Source organism: Exserohilum turcica (genome assembly GCF_000359705.1).
Source record: "Exserohilum turcica Et28A unplaced genomic scaffold SETTUscaffold_3, whole genome shotgun sequence".
Lineage (NCBI taxonomy): Eukaryota > Fungi > Ascomycota > Dothideomycetes > Pleosporales > Pleosporaceae > Exserohilum > Exserohilum turcicum.
In genome coordinates, this window is record NW_007360136.1 from 2,246,243 (window position 1) to 2,257,325 (window position 11,083).

The window sequence follows — 11,083 nt, forward strand, 5'->3', positions numbered from 1 at the left end:
CACCATCCTATACTCCGTCACCTGCTTTTCCTTCCATCATGTACGTACTGTAGCACAAAAACGCTTTTAACATTCTTCATGGTATCTCACCGTTACCTACTGTATGTTCTAGCAGGCGGCTATGACGATGCTGCCTTTGCTGGCGTTGCCGCCGTCTTCAGTCAGTCCGCGGCAGATAGTTACATACCATACCACCTGATGCAAACTCCTTCCACGACAAGAGAAAGAGGTTAACAAGTACACATCCAAGATTACAGAGCGACATGGGGCATCTCGAGCCTCTTGCGCTGAACTACAATATAGTGCTTGTTAAACGGAAACCCAAGACAAGCTCCCCACCTGCTCTACCTTGACTGGGCGCGTGTTAATTTACTATCGCCTTCGATCGACACAATTGCAGCCTGCTTCACCGCTAGTAAGCCACACATAGCTTCTTCACCAGGAACGAGAAAGACAGTGGCCGGGAGACAAAAGCTTTCCATTCAGAGGACGTCGAGCAGAATCCAATGCCATACCTGTCACCCAGCTTTGGCCCCATAGCCGCTTTCCATGATTGATCACGCATCACGGCTCATGGCTCATGGCAGCCATGTAAAGACATACATGTGTGGTTTCTTACGCGATTTGCTCCTCGCATGTCATAGTGTGTATAATATTGTGGCGATCTGCCCCGCGCTAAGAAAGGAACGCGTTACGGACCGAGCCATTGGCGGCCGTTTGATCTCACCGATCATAATCCTGCAATACTCAATTGCAGTTCTACCGATGCTTTTTCTGTCTCTCGCAATAGCTGCAGGCCCAATCGGCACGCCGTTTAGTGGCGAAACCTTGGTCCAATCAACTTTTACGGTCTGTTGACCCCACATCCTCTCTTCTCACAGCGCCGGCAACCGGTTTGTGGAAAAGGCACTAACGGACATGTTATTTCTTCGTAAACGGGGGTAGCTACTCTCGAGCAATGGAATAACAGTACATGACAAATTCACCCATGCCCATCTATTCGGCCGATCTATCCGCCATGACGACGTAAGTACGCATTTTGAATCATTGCTTTTACACCTTGCGTACGATTGTATATTATTGAACGCCACTTTGACTAATATATCGGCAGGTAAGCATACACAAGAAGCCAATGCTGAAGCTAACGTGCTATGCAGGTGGAGTGCAGTGCAGTACATTGCTTTTAGTGTGGTAGAAACATACGTGTCGACTGTGATGATCGGTATGTGGACGTGGCTTGTAGGCGTTTGCCGTTGCACTGTGTCAGACAACAAGCGGATATAAAGTCTGGCTCTAAACCACAAGTTTTGGACAAGGCATCATTCAAACATCACTCTACTCCCCACAACCACACTTTCCACCGCAACTACACTACTGCAATCATGTCTGACTGGATTGGACCAAACGTCTACCGGATCGAAAACTTCAAAGACCCCAAAACCGCGGTTACCGTAAAAGACGGTAGCAAAGAGGATGGTGCAGTAGTCGTCTTAAAGTTCGTTATCCAGCATGTTACAAGAAAAATAAGGCTGGTTCTGTTACTCATCTAATCTTGGACAGGTCCGCGGAGACCAAAAAGAATGACCAGTGGCAGTTCGCCCATGTGGGTACTGGAGTTTCCGGGAAAGAAGAATTCCTCATCATCAATGTCAACACCGGGTACCATTTGACTTATGCCGGTAATATGCTCTACGTGAACAAGAAGTATCTGAAATCGAGGCTAAAGTAAGAGTAGAGGGAGCCAAACAGGCGGTGTTGACCGTGACGCGTGAATCACCGACGAACGTCCGTTGCCGCTGGAACATTGCTCCTACACGGAACGGCACAGGTACATTCTGGTCAGTCATTGCATCAATCATCTTGCCCGTCAGTTTACTAATGAAAACTATAGGATCGTGGCAGCTGTACGTTTGCTTCTCTCCCTATCGCTCACTTTGCACGAGTGCTCTCGGTTGTGACCTTTTGATAACCTTTGTGCTAATGATGTCGTAGCAAAACAACAAGATGATGCTGGTTACTGAAGGTGAGAGCACTGGCGATAATGCTAAATTGCAGATTTGGGAGGGCCCTCTCAAGTCCAAAGGCACGTTGTGGTACTTGAAGCTCGTCGACGGTCATGCGCTGCAGTCGGCGGACCTTGGCAAGGCCCCGGCACCGTAGTGGGGGATGATGTCAGTCACGAGAGGTGCAGTATGTGAATGTTGCTCATTCGTCACTAGAACAACTTTCAGTTGATTTGGGGTGTCGATTGGCGATTCTGGCTTATCGCAAGCCCCGTTCGCAACATACTGCAGAGTTGATAGAGAGATAGGCCTCTGGAACCGACAATTCAACATGTCTAGTTCGGCAATGTCAATCAAGCCTTGAATATCTATCTGCTGCATCAATCACACATACACCTTGAGTAGATGCATAGCTCCCCACGTTCTCGTTATCCTTTTCTGAGTTGCAAAAGGCCTCGGACAACATGAAGTATGTGCCATTGAACGGCGAGTTGCGTCAGGATCAGAGAATACATAACTATAGTTTGTAACGAAGGAAAAATCTATTGAGTAGGAGAAGAAAGATGATAATCAAGAAAAAGAACCAAGTACTGTTCAATGTACCTTTGTCCTTGATGCATGCTAGCCTGTTCAACCGTCTGGCTGGCATAACTCTACCAGAGGTCTAGTCACTGGCTTTATGTCCGCTTCCAAGGGTACATGTCCGCATCAGCTGTTCTGTATCCAATAGTAGCTCGTGGTAATCATGCGTAGCTTTCCACAGATGCGGGGCCAGTAAGCTGCTATGGTGAGAATTTAGCCTTGGCACAACCGCGTCTATAATATATTGTAGTATGTTTTGATGTCCTTTACCTGGTAGATGTGGCATGCAAAGTCCGCCCCTGGAATAGGAAGAACCATGTAAGAATCAGAGACGGCGGATGGTGCCGGAGAGTGGCGGAGGGTGACGGGAGGTCGTAAAGAGTGTGAGAAGTTTGCTACATAGCGGGCAGAGGATGGCCGAGGGCGGAGGAAAACAACATGAGCTAGCGAGTTGCAAAGGGCGAGTCAGCACATGCAGCTTCAATTGATCAGACTATGAAACTATATAAAATGACTTTGTTCTGGTATCTCGTTGAGAGGCAGAATAGGATACAATCGGTTGCTTGCCTCTTTTCGCTTAATTTGCTAGAGAAAACGCAAAATCACCACAATGAAGTGGCTCTCCAAATTCAGCTTATTACCCGTATTGCTCTTCACCTGTACATCCCTGGGGTTCCAACGCTCAGCACCTGATGTCGGTCCGTTGTCTACCAATTATACAGTCAGTCTTATCTAGGCATTTAAAATTCAACCCATTGCTCTGCATTTGGCTTACTCTTGGCCTGTAGCTTCAAGCGGGAATCTTCAATCTCACCAAGACTCAAGAAGCCTCGAGGTACCGGGTGAATAGCTTCTGGACTATCTTTTTCCTCCAGGGAAGCAATAAACACGACTACTTTTTGGTTGCGCATTTCTTCACCAATGGCGTCGCTTCTCCACCGACCTCGTCCTTGCGCGTCTCTCTTTTGGATATCACGGATAAATACTATTTCGGTGCCACTTACAGCACGCCCAACGCCACGTATAACGCAGAAGCCTTCAGGTTCCACGACGACAAGTTCGAGAGCTACTCGACTTCGCCCGATCTATTCTCAACTCAGGTCGTGAAAAGTAACGTCAAAGGCGCCGAGTTTCACCTCGAAAGCGCTGCGCGAGGCCCAAACCTCTACGGGAGTGGCAATGGCCTCTTCTTCTGGGGCACAGACTGGACGTATGAGCTTGCGTATCCCGAGCAATGGGTAACGGGTAATCTGACATACAAGGGCGAGGTCATCGACATTGTTTCTGAAAAATCAATGTCCTGGCTGGACCGACAATATGGCCCTGGTCTGGGGGAAGCCGGCTGGTACCTCTGGATTTTGTATCTGGACAACGGTGCCAAGATGACCATTTGGCATAGTGAGTCGGTCAAGGGCGGCCCGGTACAGTACTTTACGACGGTCCTGTTTCCAGATGGACACCATGAAGTGTATCCCATTGACGGCGAGCTACGTCTCGAGCAGCCTTTTATCTCTGCGCAGACGGGACTTACCTATTATGCACTCAGCTACGTCAGGATTCCCGGGCTTGACGCTGTTTTGCGGTTTCATCAGCCAGTCGCTGCTGGGGAGATGGCGCAGGAACATCAACCGGCTGCAGCCACGACACTTTATGAAGGCTATGTTGACGTGCAGGGAACGTTTCAGGGACAGAACATTTGCGGATGGGGAGTTGCTGAACGCAAGCACCCGATTATATAGATGTATCATAGGGTTCGTTAACGAATAATTACATGATAGAATCGCTTTGTCTTAGGCCACTGTTATTGAAGGTGTAAATGGTTCTGGAGTGGTACAAGCGAGGTTAGTGTGTGTAGACAGACAGACGCAAAGGCTATCGCTAGCTTTTTGCAACTATTAATAGTGTATATCGGGTATGACGTACAGGCTATCTGTTATTGTGTACTCTACTGCGTTAGCGCCTCGAAGTGACTGGTGAAACAAACGACACTTTCAAAACGCAAACGCAAAGGGTTGATAGCCTTGGGGAACATGGAGGGGTGCATGTAAAATGACGATATTTATCAACGATGTTTGGTCGACACCAAACACGTTAAAATTAAGATGCGGGACCATCTCGCAGAAGCGTGCTTGGCATTCTCTAGGCACCGCCCGTTCATTAGTGCTGCAGGTAAAAAGCAGCGCTAGGCGCTCGCGAGTTGAACGTTGATGACGCGCGGGGACTTGGGCGTGTGGAGCAAAAAAGATGCCCTCGGCCAGAATTGAACTGACGGCCTCGTCATGGCATACTAGTGACGCGCTCTACCACTGAGCTACGAGGGCGATGATGACTAATCGGCAATGTCCAACCATTGTATATCGGGGTTTGCAATTGATTGAGAAGGAAGGCGGGCGCATGGGGGCCATGGGGGCGAAATTGTGGTGGGGTGCCGCAGCATTTTGGCAAACCGGAGCTTTCGCCTTTGTTTGTTTCCAAGCGCGATTCGGTTCGAAGAGGCGAAGGAGCGTGGGGAGACGCCACGTGCGACGCTAGGCGCAAAGGCTAAGTCAAGTCATGATAGAGTCAGTCGTGCGTGTGTACAGCCACTTTGCCAGTGAAACAGGTTCGTTGGGGCCATGTTGAGGGGGTGCTTTTGCTTGTTATGAACGTGGGTTCTGTACAAGCGTCGTAGCAATCGCTGGGCATCCATGCTGGCGGCTTCCGGGCCTGCCGCGTGTAGGAGTGTGTTTACTATAGTAGTGTCGTCGAGACGGCAATCGACGAGAGCACGCGATGACAAGTTGGGCGCAAGCATGCAGCCTGTCACTATAGCCGGATGTGGCTTTGGCTTTGCCGCGCTGTGATGTCGCTTTGATGACGCGCGAAATTGCGACGTGCGAGGGTGCTCCGGCCCAAGAAAAGCAGTGTCCGTGTGACCTCGGCCGGCACAGCAATGAACGTGCAGGTGGCTCCTTGTCGGGAAGCTCGATGTTGGCTCATAGTAATAGCTCACAGACGCTCCGTGTGCTATGGCGGGCGCAGAATACCGTCGTGCTGGCAACCGGGAGCCGGGCAGGGATGGCCTCAGGAGACGGAGACGAGCGGAGCCAGCGTGATGGTCGCGGGAGACAGGGCTGGATAAGGGGGCGGTGCGCCACGCATTTGGAGAGGCAGAGAGGCAGAGGCAGAGGCAGAGGCGGAGGCGGAGGCGAGACGGAGACAGAGAGAGTGAATAGCAGCACTAGCGCGGGCGTCAGGCGGCGCAGGAGATTGGGCGGGCGCGGCGGGCCAATGACAGGCGGCGGGTACCTGGATCCAAGGCCCGGCTAAGGCCCGGCTAAGGCCCGGCGCAGTAAGGATGGACGCGCGCACGGGCCCGCGCCTGCAGCTTGGCCGGGCGCTCCTGCCCTCCCCCCGGCGTTTCGATTTGGCGCGTGGTTGGCCCGCCTGCCCGTCGTTTGCCTAGGCGGGCATAGGGCGGAAGGGCCTCTGCCGCGCCCTGACTGCCTTCGCCCTCTTGCTCTCACTCCCACGCCGCCTCTTTAATTCCCTCGACGGCTTCTCACCTCGTCGTGCGGCCGGGTTGTCGTCTTGCCCTTCGTTCATCCAGCTCAGCAGCCTGCTGTCCTCCGCTCCTTTGCCCGTGCATAGCCCTATGCTTACCCTCATTTCTGTATAGTGCCTAGTCCACCCCAAACATAAACACCAATCTCGACGCCGCCCGCGCGACACGACACTCTTTGTAGCACCCTCAATTGCCAGGAAAAATCCGCATTCACTCGCTTCCAGAGCCGGCCATCGTGGATCCAGCGCCTGCACGCCACAATGCACGACATGGCCTACCAGCATGAGCGGTCGCACCGTATGCGCCGACAACCCCAAGGACCCGTCCAAGTCGTCACTGCCTTCGTCGTAGCCACCGACGATGGTTCCCAGCCGACACAGACGCCAGTCAAGCTGCCGCCGCCTATCATGCTTCTCCCGCCTGCTACTCGCGCTCGCGAGAGTACCACTGCCGCCGCCAACAACAACAACAACAACGACGACGACGACGACGACGACGACGACAACAACAACCAGCCCCAGGAGACTGCCCGCCCCACGAGCACGAGGAGGCCGCCACCCACCCAGGACTCGGATGAGAGCTCAACACCTGCAAGGCAGACCAAAGCGCCCAGTTCGAGCAAAGAGCCGTCTACCCTCATGGTAGCGACCAAGCCGCCCACGTCAGGCCCTGCTTCTTCCTTGGCCGCCATCACTTCTGCCACTGCCGCCCTTTCTGCCACGGCTTCTCCTTCCTCAACTGCTGACGCCGAGCATAGTGGCGGCATGTCTACCGGCACCATGGCTGGTATTGCTCTCGGTATTCTGGTCTTCATCTGTGCTATTCTCACTGCCATCCTTCTCATGTACCGCAGCAAGAAGAAGCAAATGGCTGCCGCCGCCCAGCAGAACGAGAAGACTGAAATGCACAACGCGCCTGCGCCTCCACCACCTCAAGTCATGGCTGGTGCCGCCACCTCGACTCCCAGCATCCGTTCGGCGCATACCGCAGACACTGCGCCCCGTCTCAGCCTTCGTCCTGTTACGCAATTCGACCCCAAGCTGGAAGAGCAGCGCAAGAGCGCAGCAAACTTGCTCAGTGCCGCTGGGGGTGCTGCCGCTGGCGCTGCCAAATCGCAACATCTCTCACCTTCGGCATCCGCTGAGCGCCCACCGAGTGCCTGGGAGCGATCAGGAGCCGCCAACGCTCCTGCTGCCAACCCATTCCAAGATCCCGAGACGCCATCCGGTCCCCCGCCAGCCAATCCCTTTGGAAACAAGGCTGCTGTCGATACTCAGCAAGCCTCGATTCCTGATTCTCCTCCCGATGCTTCCCCAATGGCCTCTGCTATGCACTCCGACCCTCCCACCCCGGTCATCACCATTACTGATGAAGCTCCTGTGGCTGTAGCCATTTCCACGATGCCTCCGCCTACATCTGAGGCCCCTACCACTGAGCTCCCAGCCCCACCAGCCCCAAGCAGCAAGCCCGCAAGTACTGCGTCCAGCTCAACAGTGGCCGATCTTCCCGCGTCTCCTGGTCCTGCTCCTACTGGCCCTCCTCCTATTGCTGCTGCTGTTACTGGTAATGGTCCCCCGAGCCCGGCCCTCGACCCTAGTCCCAATAATGTCCACCGTGTCCAACTTGATTTCAAGCCTTCTATGCAAGATGAACTCGAACTTCACGCCGGCCAACTTGTTCGCATGCTTCATGAATATGATGACGGATGGGTAAGTCTGCACTTCTCTGCTAACAAGGATTACTCTGCTAACCAATCTCAGGCTCTCTGTATCCGTATGGACCGCTCTCAGCAAGGTGTCGTTCCCCGAACATGTCTTTCCAAGCACCCGGTCAAACCCCGTCAAGGACCGCCACCAGGCAACGTGCGAAGCCCCCCTGTCCGCCCGCCTATGGGTCCTGGCGGCGCGCCTCAGCCGCGTCCCCTGTCGCCTGCAAATGGGATGAACCCCAAGGCTCCTCGTCCCATGAGCCCCGGACCACGCCAAATGCCTCAGCAGAGCCAGGGTCCCCCTCGCATGCGAGCCAACAGTAACGCTCCTCAAAACGGCCCCCCTCGCAACCGTTCGAACAGCAACGCACCTTATGCCAACCCGCCACGCTCCATGTCACCGGGTCCTTACGGTGGTGGACCGCAGATGGCACCTCCACCTCAGGTCGGTGGCCGTCCGCGCTCCAACTCTGCGAGCCAAGCTGGTAACCCACGACGTGGCCCAGCCCCCGGTCCTAGCCCCATGAACCCTAACGCATCCGCACCCGCCCCTGCCCCTACCGGCCCTCTTCCTGTGCCGGATCGGAAACCAGTCCCCGGTATGGCGCTCTAAGACGTTAACCGCGTAACGGCAGTCGCTCTTATGAGGAAATGTTTCAGCCGACTCTTGGTTTCTCTCCCTTTTGTTTATTCCATCTTGGATTGTACGTCACAAGATCTATAGCCGTGTGTTTTGCTCGCTTAGCTTCCTTTCTTGGCGGTTGTTTGCTCCCTTGTCATAATTCCTAATCATGCGCATCTCTATGACAGACTGGCAGATTGCATGGGGAGCAACACCTACTTAGCCTCTTACTTTCAATTTTTATACCCCCAAGCCTCGCATTAAGAGTCTCGCTACAGCATACGTAGCCGGGCGGAGCAGGCTAGGTCGAGTTATTTTTAGAGAGGTCAATAATGTCTTGAAGATATTTTATAGTCGTGTTACCCGTCCGCTGGGAGGGTCTGGAATAGACTGGATAGTATACCTTCGTCTCACCTGGGCGCTTTGCAGGTATTAGCCTCAAGCTGCCCAAGGTCTGGATCAGACAAGGTCATTCAGGAATTGAATCAGTTGATTAGGAAATGAAATGAATGTACACGATGGGTTTACTCAGACAGCAGAGCACAAGAGCATGTGTTTACATGGGTGATCCCAGCAGTGTGTGGAGTTCTCCATTGTTGCTTCTATAATACGCTAACTTGTATGACATCCGACCGAGCCTGGCGAAATGGTCGTGCCTCGACTATTGTCATTTAAGTCCAGCCCAGGCACACTCTTTTCCGTGATACGTCGTCTCGCCATGCCCGGATGATACCGCTTCTTCTGTTTCACAATTTCATCCTTCACCAGTTTACTTGGCCGCTGCAAAACCAATCCATCCATCGACTCGCTACATCATGCACCCAATCATCTACCTAACCCATTATCGGATATCCTGCACATTTAGGGTATGGTTGCACTCTCTCTAAGCACATCGAGTCGGTTCGCACTGCGGTCTAGTCTCGTTACGGCTATTAGTACTACTTCACTACACGGCGGCAGCCACATGGCTTACGTATGTATCTTGGGTCTTTCGCATGGACCTGACATGTGTACGGGGGGGGGAGAAATTTCATTCGCCAAGATTTCCACTTTCCGATTGGCGGCCCGGATTGCTGACATGGAGGAGACTGTGCGTGTACAGGCAAAATACCACAAGAGTGGAGGTGCGCGCAGCAGTGTGGTGGGAAAGTGGAGGATAAGATAATGAAGGAGAGTAAGTTCTTGGGTTGGTGTACTACATGGTTGACCAGGCCAAGCACGATATACCTGTACGGCGCGATTGGATTAGTTATCCAGACATGAAAGAGTGCTTGACTCATGGCGAACACGGCACGACAACGATACGACATTCCGAACCAACTCGACTCACTGTGATTGAAGCCTATGCTGAACCATACTACGATTCTCCATTTCAGCCCTCCATATTCGCACTCAGATACGGTTGCGACGGCAGTCTTCGCAAACATTGATATAACAATGGCGGCACTGTAAGATGTACTTTCTATGACGCGCATCACGCAACTCGCACCGGAAGCCTCTTCTGGGCGCGCCTTCTGTGATGCGCTGGAAACGTTGCGAGTGTGCGCATTCGTGATCGTTCCGCAGGCGTTGCATAACCTCCTCGACACGGCGTTGCCATTCTGCGGGCGGTAGGTCGGGCTCTGCATCCCTACCTACAATCTCCTCAGCACGCTCTTCAATCCGGTTTATATCTGCAGGTGCGCATGGATATTCCTTCCACTGCACACCGCAGACATAGCAAAATTCAGCTTTACAGTGGCATCTGCTTTGGTTTAGAGAAAGGTCTCGTACCGGAGAAGCTATACTCACGTCATGTGATTGCAGCCACTACGCAAGATCACTACGCGCTCACATGCGTAGCATGTCTGCCAACCCATATTACGGGCCAGCTCTTTGGTCTGCTGAAGCGCGGTATCTTCTTGACAGTCGCTGCCAGCATGGTACGTGTTGTTGCAGATGGCACAGGTTTCTGCCGTGCAATCAGGACAGACGACGCGCTTCGTGCTAAGTTCTACACTTTCAGGGACAAGAAACCTCGAACAATTGAGATTGCTGCAGTATGTCCTGTTGCGTGTGGTATACTCCATGGCGGAGAGTTCGAATGCCTCGATTTCATCCAAAGCCATATACTTGGCAACCAAGGCAAGCGGAATCGGCTGTTTGCAGCACCGGGGAGGATACAGGCTCTCATCATGCGTGGATCGCATAAAGAGACTCTTGATGCAATCGATGCAGTACCGGTGTTCACACTGTGTCATGACCAGGGAGGCTCGGGGGTATTGATCGGCGCAAGCGCAGCAGTCCAACTGCATGGAGAATTTCTTCAGCGTTTTGGCCTGGCGCTCTGCATACGACATGGACGGACCCGCTTCTGTTTCTTCATCTGAAAACTCGGTAGCAGAGGTGGCGGCAATACCACCAAGCCCCTTGTCCCGCCAGGCCAGAATCTCAGTGTCCAGAGTATCGCAAATAGACGGAGGCTGCTCGTTCTCAGGATCATTGGTGCTCAGTTCCAAGGCTGAGTGGTATTATTATTATTATTATTATTCTAGTTTAACGTCCTTTTTCAGCCCGAAGGGCTATATAAGACGTGTAGGGTTTTTAGGCCTTACAAGTATCTAAGTAGGTTGTTTCTAGCTACG

General features: G+C 52.9%; 4 protein-coding genes and 1 non-coding gene across 5 annotated transcripts in view; 3 read left to right on the plus strand and 2 right to left on the minus strand.

Annotated features, from left to right (window-relative positions):
- Nucleotides 1-1,343: 1,343 nt before the first annotated feature.
- SETTUDRAFT_172122 (uncharacterized protein) lies at nt 1,344-2,348 on the plus strand. The gene is made up of 5 exons (XM_008029451.1): nt 1,344-1,495; nt 1,561-1,679; nt 1,736-1,838; nt 1,892-1,904; nt 1,993-2,348. Exons 1-5 carry the CDS (start codon nt 1,383-1,385, stop codon nt 2,158-2,160), a joined length of 516 nt encoding a protein of 171 aa, XP_008027642.1. The 5' UTR covers nt 1,344-1,382; the 3' UTR covers nt 2,161-2,348.
- An 847-nt stretch (nt 2,349-3,195) lies between these two features.
- SETTUDRAFT_20697 (uncharacterized protein) lies at nt 3,196-4,324 on the plus strand (the record flags this gene model as incomplete). Its single annotated transcript, XM_008028729.1, has 2 exons — nt 3,196-3,306; nt 3,374-4,324. The coding sequence occupies 2 exons, from the start codon at nt 3,196-3,198 to the stop codon at nt 4,322-4,324; spliced, it is 1,062 nt and encodes a 353-aa protein (XP_008026920.1).
- A 506-nt stretch (nt 4,325-4,830) lies between these two features.
- Nucleotides 4,831-4,906, minus strand: SETTUDRAFT_t34. Its single transcript has one exon. It is a non-coding gene; the product is annotated as a tRNA-Thr (tRNA).
- A 1,483-nt stretch (nt 4,907-6,389) lies between these two features.
- SETTUDRAFT_137651 (uncharacterized protein) lies at nt 6,390-8,824 on the plus strand (the record flags this gene model as incomplete). The annotated part of the gene is made up of 2 exons (XM_008029452.1): nt 6,390-7,838; nt 7,890-8,824. The coding sequence occupies 2 exons, from the start codon at nt 6,390-6,392 to the stop codon at nt 8,448-8,450; spliced, it is 2,010 nt and encodes a 669-aa protein (XP_008027643.1). The 3' UTR covers nt 8,451-8,824.
- Nucleotides 8,825-10,246: 1,422 nt separating this feature from the next.
- Nucleotides 10,247-11,083, minus strand: part of SETTUDRAFT_91959 (uncharacterized protein) — a gene marked incomplete at both ends in the record, with an annotated part of 11,425 nt that continues 10,588 nt past the window's right edge. Inside the window, one exon of the mRNA XM_008029453.1 lies at nt 10,247-10,946. Within this exon, the coding sequence (XP_008027644.1) occupies nt 10,247-10,946 (700 nt within the window). The remainder of the gene's footprint in view (nt 10,947-11,083) is intronic.

What these genes read in the sequence shown, in the direction of transcription:
- SETTUDRAFT_172122 (XM_008029451.1), top strand. Translation starts at nt 1,383, where the DNA reads ATGTCTGACTGGATTGGACCAAACGTCTACCGGATCGAAAACTTCAAA. An exon ending in GGTGCAGTAGTCGTCTTAAA is followed by an intron (nt 1,496 to 1,560) that starts GTTCGTTATCCA and finishes AATCTTGGACAG; the next exon opens with GTCCGCGGAGACCAAAAAGA. An exon ending in GTACCATTTGACTTATGCCG is followed by an intron (nt 1,680 to 1,735) that starts GTAATATGCTCT and finishes AAGTAAGAGTAG; the next exon opens with AGGGAGCCAAACAGGCGGTG.